Source organism: Loxodonta africana, chromosome 6 (genome assembly GCF_030014295.1).
Source record: "Loxodonta africana isolate mLoxAfr1 chromosome 6, mLoxAfr1.hap2, whole genome shotgun sequence".
NCBI classification, from domain to species: domain Eukaryota; kingdom Metazoa; phylum Chordata; class Mammalia; order Proboscidea; family Elephantidae; genus Loxodonta; species Loxodonta africana.
The window spans coordinates 125657146-125677174 of record NC_087347.1 but is presented as its reverse complement, the minus strand read 5'-3'; the positions used below and the strand labels follow the sequence as shown (position 1 = coordinate 125677174).

The 20029-nt window shown below is 43.5% G+C and overlaps 1 protein-coding gene across 4 annotated transcripts in view; it reads right to left on the bottom strand.

Moving 5' to 3' along the window:
• Nucleotides 1–17600: 17600 nt before the first annotated feature.
• The window catches only part of RALB (RAS like proto-oncogene B), a 68195-nt gene continuing 65766 nt past the window's right edge, over nt 17601–20029 (bottom strand). For all 4 annotated transcript variants that reach the window (XM_064287306.1, XM_064287307.1, XM_064287305.1 and 1 more), the window contains one exon: nt 17601–19161. In XM_064287306.1, coding sequence (XP_064143376.1) covers nt 19042–19161 — 120 coding nt within the window. In that variant the 3' untranslated portion in view covers nt 17601–19041. The remainder of the gene's footprint in view (nt 19162–20029) is intronic.

Here is a 20029-nt window from a genome sequence, read left to right as displayed (position 1 = left end):
CCATGTCACTGCAGCTACTGAAGGGAGGCCACCGTTGACCCCCCCGGCGGGCATGTTTCTTAAAACAAGGTCTGGGTGCTCTCTGGGGGAGGGTGAGAGCAGGAGACTTTTCCGAGGCGGGCATTCCTCCCAACCCGGCTGCTGGGGGCTGGGTTTCTCATACAGCTTCTCTGCTGTGTGGAGGAAGAGTTTGCCGAGGTTCCAGGAAAGGGTTAGGGCTTCCTTTACTTCCAGATCTTCCGTCAGTAAACAAAACTCAGTGTGGGAACAGTGTTCCTATAAATTACAATACAAATTGATTAATGCCGTAAAAATGTGGCTGAAACCACCGGCCCTCAGAAACAGTAGAGCTTATGTTGTCTGCTCCACTCTGGAGGGAAACTTCACTTCAGAGTTTGTGTATTGTTTCACCCTTTTTCTTGGCGCACACACAACATTCAAAGCCTATAATAATGCAGGTCATTAAACTAAACAACTGCCTTTGGACCTTTTTCAAGGGAGTGATTCAGACAGCTCCTCACACCATCAGTTCACAATATGCTTGTCAGATGCAGTGTTTTCTTGGTAAAGCAGACTTTCTGTGGCCACTAGGTGGCGATAACTGTTTATAAAAAGGGTAGTGTGGGCCTTGGTGCCCACAACTCAGCCTAAACTTCCAGTAGGGTAGATTCCGGCTCAGATCAACCCTATGGGACAGAGTAGAACTGCTCCATAGGGTTTCCAAGTCTGTAAATCTTTAAGGAAACACACTGCCACATCTTTCTCCCACAGAGCGGCTGGTGGGTTTGAACCACCAACCTTTTTGGTTAGCAGCCAAGCTCTTAACCACTGTGCCACCACACACCCTAGCTCAGGGATTACTGCAAAGCCGTTCTTTCTTCCAATGCCCTTTGCACATAAATGTAAATGGAACCAAGGAAGAAGGAGGGACTATATTATGACAAGCACCTGAAAGTTTCATCCCGGGAGAAGCCCACCAAATGTAGGCAGAAGGGTCATTTATTTGAGAAGAGAGGAAGGAACAAGGAAGATAGAGGAACCCTTTCAGAATCTCACAAGCCAGTCAGTCCCGGGCTTGCCTTCAGCCACCTCCCAGCCTGCGCGTTTCTGGAAATCTAGAAGTCCGGTATCGAGCCTGGCCTTTGCTGGGTCACTGTGCCCAGGTACCCGTGTGCCCAGCGAGGACACTGACAACCAATGGCTGCCTACTGCTTAGGGTTGCTAAGAGGATCTGATAAGACAATGAGTGTGAAAGTGCTCACAAAAGATAAAACATTCTTCAAACATACAGTTTTATTTTGTAGTTTTTTTTTTTTTTTTATCAGAAAACAGACCAATAAACTAAAAAGGAGGGCAGAAGGCACTGACTGACCATGAAAGAGAAGCAGTTTTTCAAACTCGGGTTTTCTGAGGCTCTTAACATCAGAAATTCTCTTTTCCTAATCAAATTCCTTTTTTAGATAACTTTCAAATGTAAATCATGGCAAGTGGAGATTAAGCACTCAAGGCAACTAATGTTTAAAATGCCAGGTAAGTCGTCCCGGAATCAGGGCAGAGTGAACCAGCCACTAGATTGGGGAGTCACTGAATGGGCTGTGGGGGGTTCCGACTGCGGGTAGTCAAGAGGAAAGGCAAGATGATCTTGAAATAGCTTCCAAATTTAGGGATCTCTGGCTGTCTGTGTCACAATCATGAACTGCAAGAGGAGTTGAGTTCTAAACTAACCATGAAAACACGGGGAATAAGTTTATTAAAGGAGTGTGCGTATTTCTTAAAAGCAGTATAATTGTAAAGGAATCAGGTGATTGGATTTAAGCAGCAGCGGCTAGTACTAGAATCTTCCAGACTATGCTTACTTTGAAGCTAAACGTCCAAAAGAAAGCATTCTGTGCATGTATACAGCAGCTGTCAAACTACTGTTCTGATCTATTAGACGTTAATAACTGTTTTTTGTTAAAATTTTTTAAATTAAAAAAGATAGGATTTCCTGTTCAAACAAGCCCAGAAAACACTAGATTAAAAGTAGTTAAAGTATACTAATGAGCACTTGGAGTGCTGGTGGCACAGTGGTTAAGAGCTCGGCTGCTAACCAAAAGGTGGGCACTTCGAATCCACCAGCTGCTCCTTGGAAACCCTATGGGACAGTTCTTCTCTGTCCTATAAGATTGCTATGTGTCAGAATCAACTTGATGACAATGGGTTTTAATGAGCACTTGCTAAAAGTGAAGAGGCCTTAACAAAGATCAAAGGCCACAGCCCTCAACATAAAACAAAAATCCTCACAACTGGACCAATAAGCAACATCATTATAAACAGAGAAAAGATTGAAGTTGTTAAGGATTTCATTTTACTTGGATCCGAAATAATCAACGCCCATGGAAGTAGCAGTCAAGAAAACAAACAACGTATTGCATTGGGCAAATCTACTGCCAAAGACCTCTTTAAAGTGTTAAAAAGCAAAGACGTTTCCTTGAGGACTAAGGTGCGCACTGACCCAAGCCATAGTGTTTTCATTTGCCTAATATGCATGTAAAAGCTACATAATGAATAAGGAAGACTGAAGGAGAATTGATGCATTTGAATTACGGTGCTGGCGAAGAATACTGAATATACCATGGACTGCCAGAAGAACAAACAAATCTGTCTTCAAAAAGTATAGCTAGAATGCTCCTTAGAAGCAAGGACGGCAAGATTTTGTCCCGTGTACTTTGGCAATATTATCAGGAGGGATCAGTCCCTGGAGAAGGACAACACGCTTGGTAAAGCAGAAGGTCGGTGAAAAAGAGAAGGACCCTCCACAAAATGGACTGACACAGTGGCTGCAGCAATGAGCTCAAACATAGCAACAATTCTGAGGCTGGCGCAGGACTGGGCAGCGTTTCCTTCTGTTGTACATGGGTTGCTGGGAGTCAGAACCGCCCCACGGCATCTAACAAAAACAACAATGAACACTTTGAACCTCCAAAAGGTGCACTCTAACAAGCAGTATTTCATGAATATATTTGCTCAGAACCATTTTTTCCTGAAAAGTCCATTTGCATTTCTGAGAGTCAGTATTTTGTGCATGTTTTTTGAGGAATACTAGACTAACTGAATGGAACATTCAGGCTGGTGTTGAGTGGAAGTAAGGCTGCTGTATCAACTTCTCCCTGGCACTTGGGTAAAAATACCCAAAAGACTTTGGTGGAACAGTAGCAATAAGTCAAGCACATAACCAAGTTGAGGAAAGGTGTGCAAATATTCAATCAGTGATAAAATTGCACAGTCAAGGAATGCCAAGGATCTAAAATTTGTTATAAAACATTTCAATCCTCTACCTAGCCTCGGTTTCTAGGGTCACTAAATTATGTTGGAATCTCACTTTATGGAATAGTTTCCAGAAAGTCACCTACAAACTGAAGTATTACGAGCAAAGTCTAAAATACTGCAGAAAAAACTCCACATCGAGTAGTCACAGCATCACAATGAAAGCCTTTGTGCTATGATTGCAACACTGGCGGTGTCTGTCTGCGCAGCCCACACGTTCACACGCTCCCATTCTCCTTTGATCCTCACCTGGATGCTGTGAGGGGCAGCCCAGAATTTCAGAGCCTTGGACACTCAGATCGGCCTCCCTCATTTTACAGACCAGGAAACTGAAGCACAAAACGGCCTTTCCCTTTAAATTAGAGAGACAAACATTCTCATATGTAGTATGCTAATAATTTCGTCAAACTATTGTTAGTTATTTTTGTCAAAACTTTTTGTAGCTTCAGAAAGCTGAGAATGCTGGGTCTTTTTAGAAGAGAGAATAAGAACGTTGTCACATATATCGTCACAAATAATTCCAATAAAGTTAAAGCCCCGATTTATAAATAATAATAAAGAGATAAAGAAAAGAAGGCAATGAGCTGCTGAAAAGCAGATTGAATACAGTATTTAAAACTGGTAAAGAACAGTCAGTGAGTGTGCAATTTCCAATTCTGGAAAAGTGGGAGATGAAAAAAGCTTAGAGAGAGTCCAAATGTTGTCACTTTAAATAGTTGTATCGAAAGCACCTACTTAAGTAAGCAAGTCTTATGATGAGCCGCTTGTAGTCGTACCCGCTACAGCTTTTGCTGCTGTGTGAGCCTGTAAGGTGGTAGTAGCATCAGAGGGCTTCCAACTTCAGGAGGGGAATGAGAATCCCCATCAGCCCAAAGCTGATTCCTACGAGGCGGAGGTCAGACACACCTCCACTCTCCCAACTTCTTCACCATTTCTGATACCAGCCATCCCTCCCATGGCACTCTCTACTTCTCTGCTGAGTTCAATAATTCGCTGCAGTGGACACACAAAGCTCAGACCATACTCATGATGATGTGGTTTATTAGGGAAATAACAGGCTACAACTCAAGATCAGGATCAAGTTGGAAGTAACAGGAACAACTCAGGAGAGTTTGTCAATCAGGACAGGTTCCAACCAAGACAGCTCTCAATTCCTTCTTGGGCATGCTAGCCAGAAGTCTGTGCTTGGGCCTCTCCCGCTGGGCCCCACTTGGCCTGGCCTCTGCCCTGGCCTCTCTCGGGCAAGTATTACAGCTCTTTTGGCTCTGCTATCAAGTGCCCGGAGGCACCCCACTCCGCCAGCAAGCCTCCTGCCCAAAGGTGCTCAGCTGTCTTGTTCCATGGGTCAGCAAGCCCAGTACAGCTGCTTCGCTCCATGAGCCAGGAGGCCTACCACAGTTATTTCACACTGGTCTCCTGGTTCACACCACTCATGCCGTCTCATGCCATCTCACCCCGTCGCCAGTGTTACAGCTCTGTCTCCTGGATTTACGAGGTTTTCAGCACAGGGAACCCAGGTCCAAAGGACGTGCTCCATTCCTGGATATTCTTCTTGATGGTAGTGACATCCCCCCGACCTCTGTGGGATCGGTCCTTTTAAGCCTAGCAGGATAGCAAAACTGAACCATCCCCTAGGTAGGCCACAAACACTTGGTTTGCATAGTTAATTGAGCAATCCCTGAAAGGGTTTTACAAACCTTATTTGCATAGTAAGCTGACCAATCCTTTTGCAAAATTGTGGCCTAGCAAATCATCTTGGCAGAACTACAAACCCAGGGCCAGAAAGGCCATACATAAAGAGAAACCCATTGCCCTGCAGAGCACGAGTGGATTCCTGGCCTCTGAGTCTCAGCACACAGGACATGATGCCGTGAACCTGCAGTGGCAGTGGCCCTTTGGAACAAGTGCCCAGAGGCAGTTAGAGTATAAAGGCTGCCATGCTCCAAGCAGGGTGACCTTGCCTGCTTCTGGCCACAGCACCTGTGCCGAGTACTGAGCCCTGACCCAATAGAAGCCATTCATCTGCGGGTTAACTCCCAGGGCCTGCCTCTGCACTGATGACTAGCCCACTAAAGTGTTCCCGAGATCCCCACCTCTTGATGTTCACACCTTTGTGCAGTGTCCTTACCTTGACCTTGGGCAAGACCTGTGACTTGCTTCTAATCAACAGAGTATGGCAAAGGTGATGAGATTTTGCTCCCATGATTACGTTATATGAGACTCCAACTTGCTGGTGAACTTACGCTCGCTCTCTCCTGCTGGCCTTGAAGATGCTCACTGTCATGCTGTGAACCCAGCAGAGAACTGCAAGAGGCCTCTAGGAACTGAGGGTAGCCTCTGGTAAACAGCCAACAAAAGACTGAGACTCTCTGTTCTGCAGCCACAAAGAAATGAATTCTGCCCACAACCTGAGTGAGCTTGGAAGCAGATTTTTCCCCAGTCGAGCTTCCAGATGAGACTGCAGCCCAGCTGCCACCTTGAGTGCAGCTTTACGAGACTCTGTGCAGAGGATCCAGCTAAGCTGTACCCAGACCCCTGACGCACAGAAATTATGAGTTAATAAATGTGTGTAGTTTTAAGCTGCTGTATTTGCGCATCAATAGATAATTAATACACCCACCAACCAAGGGTGTCCAGTGATGGAAAAGGAACTTGAGATATGCAGACAATCAGTCAGTACTAGCAGCAGCAGAGCAGAGGCAATAAAGAGACAGGGAGGAACGAGGCATGAGAGATGAGTTGTCGATAAGGAAGAGAACACTGGGTGCCTGGTCCTGAGAGAAGACATGGTGGCCTGTTCGCCAGTCATGCAGTACCCTGGACAATATTCACTTCAATATGCAGCTGGCTGTCCATATGTACCCTTCCCTGGCTTACTTCCCTCTTTCCACCTGAATCCTGCTCACTTTCTAATGGTGCCCCATCAGCCTTCCAATCACCCACAGCAGAAACCTGGAGTTATCTCGGGTTCCTCCACCTCGACATCATAGTCTAATCTTACCTCTTAAAAAGTTCTCAACTCCAACCCATTCTCAGCCTCTCCTTGGCCAATGTTCTAGTTCAAACCCTCATCTTCAAACATTTCAACTAGGCAACTGCAAGAGGCTAACTGATCTCACTTTCTCTGGCCTTACATGCCTTTTAAAATATTATTAATGAAGATGAGTCTCGTCCTGTACCATTTTACTCAGCATCTTCTATCAGCTAAACACTGTGCATATATTTATGTGCTCTCTCTCTCTCATTAAATCTTCCCAAGGGGCCTAAGGAGAAAAGTATCATGATCCACATTTTGGAGATGAAAACACAAGGCTCAGAGATTTAGGAGCTCATCAAAGGGAACAGAGCTTTGTTGCTGAGCCAAGATTTGAAGCTGCTCTATTCAAAACCCACATTCTTTCCACAAGCTGCTTCCAAAAGAAAAAGAAAAAAAGAAATTCCTTACAACAACTCAAGATGGCAGGGTCTGTGATCCTACCTTTAAGGATGGAGTCACACAGCAGAAGGTAAAGGAGGGATCTGACCAGAGATTTGTGGGGCACACTTGGACTATACCAGCTGTGGTCACTGGCCCAGCATGATCCACTGCACAGCTGATCTGAGAGGTCACCCCCAAAGGTCCTTCAACAACTGAAGGGAGTCCCCACTCTTCAACGTGACCTCCGGGGCTTCTCCACCATCTGGCCTTTCCAGCCCCTGCCGCTTCTGCCTTCCCCATTTTCCTGTCAGGACGATGAAACTGCCTGGAGCCCCTATACTCAAGGCTGCCTCACCACCTCTCTGCATTTTGCTCCTAGTTTCCTTTGCCTGGAAAAAACTCCCTCCCTTCTTTGCCTAGCTCTTCCCTTTTCACCCTTTCACCATCCAATCATTACCTCCTTCAGGAAGCCTTCCCTTCCTTTCCAGACTAGGCTAGTTATCCCTCCACCATTCTGCCATAACACCACATACAGACCACTAACATGGCTCTCACAACATTCTATCACTTCTATCTCTGCACATGCTTGCATTCCCCAACAACCCAGATGCTTCTCTAGGTCAGGGCTGTGTTCTACTCCATTTTGCATCCCCAGTGCTTGATCCAAAGCTTCACAGGGCAGGATGTGTGTCTAATGGACTCCAGTCCATGAAATGACCCTCACCACGAGCACCACCCACCCCCACAGCACCCAGGACTTTGTCAGCTGATTCAAGGCTGATTTGAGTCCCTCCCACCACCCACTTTAACACCTGGCACACATAATCCTGCATAAATATTTGCTGAAGAACTGCCTGTACTTAACCTGTCCAGGAGATTGCTGAGCTCCTGGTCCTCCGTCTAGCGAAGGAGAGTCCACAATTGTCCCTGACAGCCCAGGTCACTCCCATGTACTTCTGACGTCCTTCCACTGGACCGTGCAGTGGATGTTAGAAGGCTCTGGAGGGAGCCTGCTTGGGAGCATTCGGAGCGCACCTGACTGAAGCAGAAGAATGACCTCTAGTGGTCCTCTCTGGCTCTGTTGGTCCACGGAACACTGGAACACGGGAATGTTTCAGTGGGAACAGATACAGCAATTCAAAGACTTTCCAATCTAGAGAGACCACTTCTCAACAGACAAGAATTCTGGCAATCACGATAGAATAAATGGCCAAATAAATGCACAGTAAATGTTAAATATGCCTCTTTATTAGTAGTAATATACTCATTCAGTGTGGCAGTGAATAAAATGTTTTAGAGTCTATGGAATTTTAAAAATGCTATAAAAGCTCTGATGAGCATTCCAAATAGCCGAAATACAAACAACAGTCACCTCACAGTATGTATTTCTTAAAAGGCATATTTTTAAATGACTCATTTAAAATAATAATAATAATCTCCCTCCAGTTCTCCACAAACCATCCAGAGGGCTGTATATGTCAGCATACAGCCTCTCTAACATAACTTTACAACTTATCCCAGCATGCCACTTTGCTACAATGTAAAGTCCAGGTGGATCCCATCGGTCTTTATACTCATTTGCCAACTTGTTTGATTGTCTTTATTTTCTTTGGAGGGAGAAGAGTGGCATTTGTTTTTCTGGTGAACAGGTAAAGTAGGAAAAAGTCTACTTCCTTTTGATAAACACAGTTCTATCAGAGTGGCTTTCTCCCAGATTCAGCTCAGAAATAAAGTTCATTACTAGTTTATATGGTAGCATTAAAATGTATGCCAGTCTTCATAATAAAATCTATTAAGACAACATTCTGCATCCCACTTTGGAGAGTGGCATCTGGGGTCTTAAATGCCAGCAAGCGGCCATCTAAGATGCATCAATCGGTCTCAACCCACCTGGACCAAAGGAGAATGAAGAACGCCAAGGACACAAGGTAATTATGAGCCTAAGAGACAGAAAGGGCTACATAAACCAGAGAATACATCAGCCTGAGACCAGAAGAACTAGATGGTGCCCAGCTACAACTAATGACTGTCCTGACAAGGAACACCACAGAGAACCCCTGAAGGAGCAGGAGAGCAGTGGGATGCAGACCTCAAATTCTGGTAAAAAGACCAGACTTAATGGTCTGAATGAGACTAGAAGGACCCCAGAGGTCATGGCCCCCAGACCCTCTGTTAGCCCAAGACAGGAACCATTCCCAAAGCCAACTCTTCAGACAGGGTTTGGACTGGACTATAAGATAGGAAATGATACTGGTGAGGATTGAGCTTCTTGGCTCAAGTAGACACATGAGACTATGTGGGAGCTCCTGTCTGGAGGGGAGATGAGAAGGCAGAGGGGGCAGAAGCTGGATGAATGGACACGGAAATACAGGGTGGAGAGAAGGAGTGTTCTGTCTCATTAGGGGGAAAGCAACTATGAGTATATAGCAAGGTGTATATAAATTTTTGTATAAGAGACTGACTTGATTTGTAAACTTTCACTTAAAGCACAATTTAAAAAAAAAAAAAACCAAAAAATGTATCCCAGTCTTATCTAAGTGTTGGCTGAGCTATGTGCTTATAAACCCAGACTCCTTACCACAAAGTGAACCCACCCAGAGAACTCGTGTTCAGGTGGCCAACCTGTGGGGCACCAGGGCCCAGCTTCTCCTCTGTAGCCTCCACCCTCATTTAAATCTCGGACCCACAATATTTCCACCTTCCAAAAAACACTCTGACCCTTCAGTGGCATCCAAGGGACCACCCAAGGGACCACAGAGCAAGCCCGCCCCCATTTCCTCTCTCAATTAGATGCATACAAGGTCTATTTAATTTGTATAAAAAGCAAGAAAGCAGGCCATTCCCAGGGATAACTATTGTTCTCTCCAGGCTTACGGATATTGTGAGTTTCACACATTGAACAAGCCTTCCCTGCACACTTTTTATGTGCCAAGTACTCTGCCAGTTTATTCTTATGGTTAGACACGCACGTTTCACTGACATTTCTAGAATAGATTTAGAAAGAAATTTCAACTTTTAAAGCTGCTTTCCAGTCACAGGTGAGTGGTCTCTTACCTCAGTAAATTTTCCTTCATCCCGTAACATGGAAATATTGCTAGGAAACTCCTACAAAAGACAGGATACACAATCTATGGCTCTCTGCGTCACAATTTCAGTCCATTTCCTGTGAAAAAACCTGAGGCATCTGTGTGCATTTCCAACAACAAATGCCCGACAGGACTTCCTCTGCTGAAGGCAGATGGCTACAGCTACCTAAAGGAGCCCTGGTGGCGCAATGGTTAAGCGCTTGGCTAACCGAAAGGTCAGCCGTTCAAACCCACCAGCTGCTTCTTGGGAGAAGAGACCTGGCAGTCTGCTGCCTCAAAGATTACAGCCTAGGAAACACTACGGTTCAGTTCTACTATCGGACAGGTTGCTATGTATCAGAACTGACAGCCACAACAACAAAGCTACCCTAAGGTGACTGTAAAGATTGAGACTACACAAAGCTGATTCTCTCTGCCTGGAATCTTTTCCTCTTTGCATTTCTGTCTGACAAACTTCTATCCTTCCTCTCAGTGCCGCCACCCTATGGAGCTGCACCCCCACCCCCGCCCGAATGGACATTGGCCCTCGCCTAGAGCACAGCTTGCAGCGCCTTCCCTTTCACAGCAGCCCCGAGTCCTTCAAGGCCACGTCAGGGCTCCCCTTCCCAGAAGTCTGCATGGTCCCCCTGGCCTGGATAGTCACTCCCTTTCCTTAGAATCCCTGTTGTACTTCCTTCAGCTCCTCCTTGTCGTCTGTGTTCACTATTTGTGCTCCCCTTCCCTGCTGAGCATCCTCCAGGCAGATGTTAGCTCCCTACCAGGTGTCCTTGAGCCACCAGGGCTCTTTTAGGTAGCTACAGCCATCTCCACTTTACAGATGTGCTCAGGTTGCAGACCTAACACAGCTGAAGTGAAAGTTCAAACACAGCGTGTCTGATTCCCGTGTCCGGGCAATCTCTCTTACGTCAAGTATGGGGAGAAAGGATGAGAGAGCCCAAACTACAAGGGTGCAATATGAGAGGATGTCAAACGGTCAAGATGGATTGGGGTCTTTGGAGCTTTGACCAAGAGTGGCTCCAGAATTTCTACAGGGAGGTTTGGGGTAACAGTTGGGGGAAAGGTGTGTGTGTAGGAGGCCTTGTCATAAAGTTACATTTTCATAGCATTGATGCTCAGTGATTTAAACCTAAATAACTTAGATGGCATGCCTATTTGAGGCAGTTCCACCAATTGCTTCGAATGCTGCCTAAATCACATGTATTTATTTCCTTAGACAGCAGGGAGAAGCACAATTGGGGTAGTGCTTCAGCCGTGTGCTAAGGCAAGGCGCAAGGGTGGGCTGAAATGGGAAGATACCTGGAAGAGGAAACCACTAAAGCCGTCTACTGACTGGTTTATCTTCAAAGTGAGTGAGGTCAGAAAAAAATAGACAACTAGAGGAGGAGAGTTAAAAGTAAAAGCTTGCAAGCAGCCATCTATGGCACAACAATTGATCTGTATTCATCTGGAGCAACAGAGGAAGAAGGAGAGCCAGAAAAAGGAGGAAGAAATGGAACATGTGACTAACTGCCACCATGAACAACTGCCTCCTTTGCCATGAGACCAGAAGAACTGGATGGTGCCCAACTACCATTACTGAACATTTTGATCAAAGATTCCATAGTAGAATCTTGATCAAAAGAGGGAAAATGCAGAATAGAATTTCAAATTTTCATGGACTTCGGACTTTCTGGAGCCGTGGAGGCTGGATGAACCCCTAAAACTGTTGTCCTGAGATAATCTTTAAATCTTAAACCAAAAATATCCTCTGAAGTCTTCTTAAAACCAAACAACAGTCTAGCTTAACTAGTAAAAAATGTCTGCCTTGAGCATTATACTCTTTTAAGAACCATCCATATGGAATCAAAGTGACAACAGCAACTCGAAAAGTTAGACAGAAAACTTAGGGGGGGACTGAGTTTATGTTAGCGGGGGAGGAACAACTCAGAAAAGGAGGGTGAGAATGGTTGCACAATTTGAAGAATGTAATCAATGTCACTGAATTGTACATGTAGAAACTGCTGAAATTGGCGTATGTTTTGCTGTGTATATTCTCAACAACAAAATTTTAATGAGAAATTCTACATTTTAGAGCCTACTGGGGAGAAGGAAGGAGAGCCAGCAAAGGTTACTGTGAAATGGGGGTAGCAGTACTAGTGTCAGAACCTGCCTGACTTCAGCGGGGATGATGACCAGGGTCAGCCCAAAGCTGATTCCCACTAGGTGGAGGTCAGATATACCTCCACTCTCTCATCTTTTTACCAATTCTGACACCAGCCGCCCCTCCCACAGCACTCTCTACTTCTCTTCTGGGTCCAATAATCTGTTGCAATGGCTACATTGAACTCACAGACCTCACAGTTAAGTGGTTTATTAAGGAAGTAACAGGTAAAACTTGGGATCAGGATCAGAAAGCATGTAGACAAAGTCTCCCTTCTTGAGTGCAAGACAGCTCTCTCAGCTCCTCTTGGCCACATAGGCCTACTCACAGCCTCCTGACGACAAGCCTCCTCTTGGTCCTCACAGGACAGGCTCTTCTTGGCCCTGCTGTCTGTCACCACTGACTTTGCTGCTGGGCCTCTTCAGGGCCTATTGCCGCTGGCTCTCCCACTGGGCCCCTTCTGGGCCTCTTGCTGTCTTCAATGTTACAGCCCTTGACCCTTTTTACAGCTCTTTTAGGAGGTTCCCTGCCTCCTCTCTCTCTCTGGTTCTCTCTTCTTTCTTCCTTCTGCTTCTTCCTGTTGCTTCTCCTCCTGCTTCTTTCTATATGAAAAACCTCTGTGTGATTGGCTGCTTATGTGCACAACTCCTTGTCAATCCCAAGGCATGGCCCCTCCCAGCAGGGGTGGGGCACAAACTGACCAATCCCCTCTCAGTAAGCCACAGACACTTCATTCGCATAGTAGGCTATAGTCACCACATTTGCATAGTCTATTGACCAATCCCTGCTAGGTGCATACCAATCACAGGACAGGCTGCAGCCCAGGCTGAGACAAAAAGTATCAAATCACAAGTTGTTTACAGCTTACCTAGGAAATGTCAATTAACCTGGACAAAAGTAACCAACCCTCTGGGGTAGAAAACTAGGGCAAAAGGTAACTCCTCAGGGCTTAGGGGAAATTTTTCTGAAGCTATTTTTCCAAAGAACCAAGACAAAAGGCCACATAAAGGAACTCATTTCACCGCAGTTGCTGAGAAGAACAGGACAGAAAGGAATTCGAAGGCTAGCTCAACAACACAGAAGCTAAGGATGGAGAGAATCAAGGCAGACAGCAAATGTGCACATTCAGTGTGGCAGAAAGCTCACACAGGTGTGGACTGAGAAAATCAATCAGTCTTAAAATCTGGACTTAGAGAAATATATCCTTGCCAGACTTTCTAAGATAACTACTTTGGCTCTTAATTCACTTTGTCTCTAAAGGGCAATCATCACTTTACGAAGAAACTTGAATTAAGTTCTTCATGAAGGCTATGTTGTTGTTACTGTTAGCTGCTCTTGAGTCACTTCCAACTCATGGCAACCCCATGGGTACAGAGTAGAACTGCTCCATAGGGTTCTCAAGGCTGTGCCCCTGCAGAAGCAGATCACCAGACCTGTCTTCTGAGGTTCCTCTGGGTGGGCTCAAACTGCCAACCTTACGGCTAGTAGTTGATCACTTAACCGTTTGCGCTTCCCTGAAACTCATCAAGGCTATACAACTTGGCATTTAAGCTATTTAATTCACTTTAGCAATCACTCATTAAGGCCCTACAATGAGCCAAAAATGACATTGGTCACGAGAGACAGAAAGTGGAGCAGTGCAAGGTTTCTATAGTCTGAGGGCTGTGTTCATGCGACCACAATAGGGACTAAGGCAACACAGGGAAAGAAGTAATTACTGATGTGAAACGGCTAACAGCAAATGTCAAGGAAAGCCACAGAGAAGTGCATGTTACCTGAAAGCCCTTGGTGTGCTCTGGAGCCAGGTGGCAGTGAGAAGGCCTGGGAAAGCCTCGAGGGTCTGAGAGAAGAGTGGGAAGAAGGCGGAGGGCAACCAGTGTGCTAGAACCGGCGGTATGTGCAGCCACAGGAGAGTTAAGTGTGGACAGATGGTCAGATTTGGGCTTCAGGGCAGTATCTGGATTACGACGGGGTAAGATGGGGCAGTGGAACCATTCTGTATCTTGATTGGGGTGATGGTTACACAACCATATTCATTTGTCAAAATTCAGAGAACTGTACCCTAAAAGGGAGGAACTTTACTGTTGGCATATTATACCTCAGTAAGCCTAATTAAAAAAGAAAGAGAGAGGGTGGGCAGAGAGTGAAGCCAGTAATGTGTCCCAGAACAGTTAGAGAGGCCCACGGGGACAAGAGAAAACCAAGTCATGGAAACATTAGCAAATGCGATCAAGACTGAAAAAGACCGCTCTGCTTTTGCAAGGGAGCCCTGGTGGTGCAGCGGTTAAGAGCTCAGGCTGCTAACCAATAGGTCAGCAGTTCGAATCCACCAGGTGCTCCTTGGAAACCCTATGGGGCAGTTCTACTCTGTCCTCTAGGGCCACTATGAGTCGGAATTGACTCGATAGCAACAGGCTTGGTTTTTTGGGTTTTTTTTTTTTTTTTTTTTTGCTCCTGCAAGTAGGAAGTCCCCAGTGAGTTTGCCCAAAACAGCTTGGTAGAAATGGAAGCAGTTTACAATGGACGCTGATTTCTGTTTCCGGAAGAATACAAAGCTCCTTAACCCACACCTGAAGTAAGGAATAGGGTTGAATCGTTAAAGATGAAAAGAAGAAAGGGATTGATATTTTCCTAAACCTATATATTCTTCATCTTTGGCCTTAGTGGTTGGTGCATAAATCTGAATAGTCATATTAACGGGTCTCCCTTGTAGGCATATGGATATTATCCTATCACTAACAGCGTACCTCAGGATAGATCTTCAAATGTTCTTTTTGACAATGAATGCAACGCCAAGTTGTTTTCAGCATAGTAGACCATATGATTGTCTGATTCAAAATGGCCAATACCAGTCCATTTCCGCTTACTTAGGCCTAAGATATCAATGTTTAGGGATTCCATTTCATTTTTGACAACTTTCAATTTTCCTAGATTCATATTTTGTACATTCCACGTTTCAATTATTAATGGATGTTTGCAGCTGTTTCTTCTCATTTTGAGTCGTACCATATCAGCAAATGTAGGTCCTGAAAGCTTGACTCTATCCATGTCATTAAGGTCCACTCTACTCTGAGGAGGCAGCTCTTCCCCAGTCATATTTCCCCAGTGCCTTCCAAACTGAGGGGCTCATCTTCTGACACTGTATCAGACAATGTTCCATTGCTGTTCATAAGGTTTTCGCTGGCCTGTTTTTTCAGAAGCAGACTGCCAGGTCCTACTTCCTAGTCTGTCTTATTCTGGAAGCTCAGCTGCAACCTGTCCACCAAGGGTAACCCTGCTGTATCTGAAATACCGGTGGCAAAGCTTCCAGTATCACAGCAATACAGGAGCCACCACAGTTCAACAATCTGACAGATGTGTGGTGGCATATTTACATAAATCATTAATAATACAAGTTACTGTTGACTGGTCTTCAACTTTCAGAATCAATCTACAGATAAAGCACAAAAGTCTTAATTATGGTTACCGAATGGAATATATATGTCATCCACCTTGATAATATGAAGATATAACAGAGAAGGAAAAGCAGACAAAAGCTGGGCAATAGAAGGGGGTACATATCCTCAACTTCAACATGAGGAATTGAGAGATGCTGTCAAGAGTGGCCAGAAAAATAAACAGAAGTTTATAGTTTTAAAAGCTACAAGAGTCATCAAAAGAGGAATTAAAACAGTGATATGACTATCAAAAACGGGAGTGGAGTGAGTGGTACAAAATGAGCTAAATCCTTGACCGTGCAGCCAGTTCATTACTGGTGATATCTGAGGTTGAAAACTCCAGAGATAATGGTGTAAGAATATAATTGAGATATACAGAATTCCTAACAAATGATCTGAGAATAGAAATGGTTAAATGTGACTTTGGGGGAACAGGACTGGGGTGGGGAAGGGCAGAACTAAAGAGCTTCCATTACACGCACTTCTAGACGACTGGAATTCTAAACAATGCAGTTATAATTTGATTAAATAATTTTAATGAAATTTAAAAATAAAAAGAATTCACAAGGAGCAGGGAAGGGGGAGTTGTTATTTTGGAAGCATCGACTATCTGTTTATAGTGATGAAGAATTTGGCCATGGACACTGGTGATGGTTTCACAGCATAATTAATGGAATTGGTGCCAATGTGTTATGTACATCTGTACAATAAAAACATTTTTTAAATAAAAATATCAAAATCAAGTTTACTTCTATAACACTAATTGTACACACTAGTCTTCATGTTAATACTTATCCATGGTTAAGCTTCGATGTTGTTTTACTATAATGTAGCTTCTAGACCAATCGAGGTGAATTTTATGTTTCATTACTGTCATTTAATGCTAAATTCATACAGCATAATTCACCTATTCTAAAACATACATGTTTCTCCACTTTTTTTTTTTTTTAATGTCACTGAAATCAGGATGGGTTCATTTAACTGGCAAGATTTTTTTCTCAGTGGTACATAAATTACAGTGACATCTCACAATCAATGGTATCTTAGATTTGGTGAAATACAATACTTATAGGGAATTACATGTCTAGGTAATTTTTCCTTAAGTTACTTTATGAAATCACAGAATGTTACATCTTCTTCTAATATTATGTCCCTCCCTCATTATGCTCCAGCCAAATACTAGGTAGGTAGGTATTTATTTATAATAAATACATAAATATTAGTTTTTTTCCTGAACACCTCAGGGTCTTTGGAGTAGCTGCTCCCTGGGAAGTGCCTACCCGCCCCCACGCCCCCAGCCCCTGCTCTTCACACAGCTGTCTCCTTCTCATCATGCAGGCTCAGCTTAAATGTCTCTCTTACAGAAACCTGTCGACCACCCATCCTACATCAGCTTTACCCTCCAGGGCCATTCCCCATCATATTATTCAGTATTATCATCATAAAACTTACAATTCCTTGATATTTTCATTTACTTGTCTCTTTGCTCACAGAAGCCTAAGTATGGGAAGAGTTGCTATCTTGCCTGTCTTAGTCAATACCATGTGCCCAGCACCTAGAACAGACCCTGCTAACAAGCCAGCACTCAAACACTTTTGGAATGAATACTTTAGAAAAATAATGCTAGGCTAAGGACACAAGATATAATCACTTGGCAAGCAATTATGCTTCGAATTCATAAATTGCATTGCTTCCTTATTTTTCTATATAAAAGAATCTCATATGTATAAAGTATTTTGATAGGAAGGTCCATGTCTGATTGCTATCCAGTTAAATACAATTTTAGAAATATGCTAATAGCATATACCAAGAATAAATTTTTGTAGCATGAAACAATTCATACCATCTTTAATTATCTGGCGTATTCTAAACTATCTCTTCTTGACCAGAACTGATATCAAGCGGCTGGCAAACTAGGAAGGGGGAAAAAAAAGCTTTTTTAAGATAATTTAAGAATGTAACTGCCTTCAGCTTTTTAAATTTTAAATAAAAAGGGCAATCAGCTCTTCCAAAGGAAAGATGAAGTTAAAATTACTGTTTATACTTATAATTTCATTTCCCACAGTCCAACTCAAAGGATTAATAGAAATAAGGCTTTTCTGTTACTGAGCATCCGATACGAAAAATAACGAATAACTTACTGTCAATTCCTTTAATGCTTGCATTTCACATGCACAACGAAAGGATAAAATAAAAAGGCAGAAAAAGCGTATTTTGTCTGCATTTTTTATTGCAAAAAGTCCATGATTCTTTGGGAGGTGACATAAGATGGTTTTCCAGACAGATCATAATTTCTACAATCTCTTTAATAATCGTAAATTTGAAAGCTTCCCACTCTCCCCACCCCATTTTCCTTTTGGCACCCATACACGAAATGTCATTTCTGAAAAAATAGGGATAAAATATCCTGAGTACTGGGTTTTTATCACAGAATTCTCTTACTGACAAGTTTTCTGATTGCTGAATTTAGAATACTGATACAAGAAGAATTAGCTGTATCTCATCAGTAAAAATATTTTTCTAACTAGCTGTATGGCTGTCTCCAAAGAAAACTATTAAAAACAGCAGCCAGTTTTCAGAAGTAACGGAGTAGTGGCCCACCTTAGCTTTCCCCATTTCTTCTCATTTGAACTTAGGAGCGGCTGAGCAGTCCTATGAGAGGTAGCACAATGTCTGCACAAGCTCTGGCGCCATGATTTTAGAGTACAGTTTTAACTCAACGCATTCTTCAGAAGGATCTTTGTTACACTTAAGGAAACAGAAGAAGAGGAGTGGATTGCTGAAAGCAGAGAGAAGTGGACAGAACGTGATAATTACTAGTGGGGAAGAAGGGGCCTAACAGAATGGGACTGGCAATTAATAGAGGATGTAGGCAAATTAAAAAAAAAAAAAACCTGAATTAGAAATGTGTATCATTTATAAAGTATGCTACTCTTGAAACTTCACTTAGTCTACTAAAAAACAAGTTCCTACCAAAAATCAGGATGCTCCAGGACACGAACAGCCAACACAGACAATAGTTGGCCAACTTTTAAATATAAAGAAAAGAGCTTACAATTTTAATTGCTCATATGGAAGAAGGACTCACGAGCTTGGTGCTGACCTATGTGACCCAATTCAAATTCATTCTTTTAGCTGTGCTTCAGAGCCACACGGTATTGCCAAGAAACTCACATTTGAAACCTCTGAGTTTCTCAGTGGCATTAGAGCTTACGGAATTTTTCTGAATATTACTGCTACACTGAGAAGGAGGGAGCCTCACCCACCCCCTTTTCCTAAACCTGATGAGACAGATTCAAAACAAAAGGTGGTAATGTTATAAAACTAGGAAAAAATACAATGCTATGATAGTCCTTTTTCTTTTTAGAAGACTATTTCCTAACTGTAGCATTACATATGTGGTTGAAGTTTTGGGAGGAAGGAAAAAAGAACTCAAAAACCTCCGACAAAGTAGCCATTCCACCGCATGGACAAGGACTTATTTTGTCCGCCAGCCACTGATTTCCAGATGTTTCCCCCATTGAAAGAAGCACACGTGAATGAGGTTGGGGAGAGCGGGGAGCAAACCAAGGAAGTCAAATACGTCTTCTCTTACAAACCCGGCCCGTGTCCTTAGTGGCAACTGACTTTAGGCTTTGTCTACCATCTTGGTATTCACAGTAAGCAACATCTTTCTTTAAAACTTTTCTTGTTCTTGCTGCTTTTCTTGCCATTCTTGTCTTTGTTTTCTGACATCTTCTTTGCTCTGATTTCTCTCATTAGGTCAAAGAACACCTGGAGGTGGGGAGGAAGGGATAAAAAGAATAGGGAGGAAAAAGCCACTTAATGATTTAATGAAATAATCCAGCTGAGCAGGAAACGTCATTATATCTTAAGCATAAAGCCAAACATTTTTATAAATGAGGTGTCATCTAAAACAAGCAAGAATAACTAACCTTAAGAACATATTCTAAGTACATAAAGCAAACTTTTCTGCTTGCATCACACAACTGGCAAGAATCATCATATTGTTTCTACCACTCAAGAGCTTATTTCAAAACGATAAAATCCTTTCTTACGACCAGTACAATGAAAGGAACGAATAGCATAGAATAGATCTCCAGCGGTTTGTGAGATTTACAAATATTAAGAGTGATAGCAGCAGCCAGACTTTCTAGCATTTCAAACCATCAGAAAAGGAAAGGATATGAGCACCTGCTACGAGGCACTTTAGGCATCACAGTACCACATTTACTCTTTGTAAATGACCCGAGAAAGGGGGAAACTGTCTTAGGCGTGAACAGTTTCCCAGCATAACTGCACAACACCAGGCCTGGGGACATGGGAGGGGTACAGGAGGGAATAAATCACAATGAACTGAAGTCTCCTGTACTGTGAAACTGGGAAGAGGAGGGGCAGAGAGGTCCTGCCGCGTGTACCCCTCCCCATGTATACCTACTCTCATTCTACTCTGTTAGCAGAAAGAAACTTTATCAAGAACTGATGAGACTTGTCCTTTGAACGCTAGTTTGTTATTTAGATACGGATTGTAATTTGTTAGAATAGTTTGGGCTGTGACTTCTGCTACTGGCAATCACGCCAGAGTACTGATTATGCCCAAGTAGACGTAGAGAATGACGGAGCCTGAAAGTGAGATTAAGCA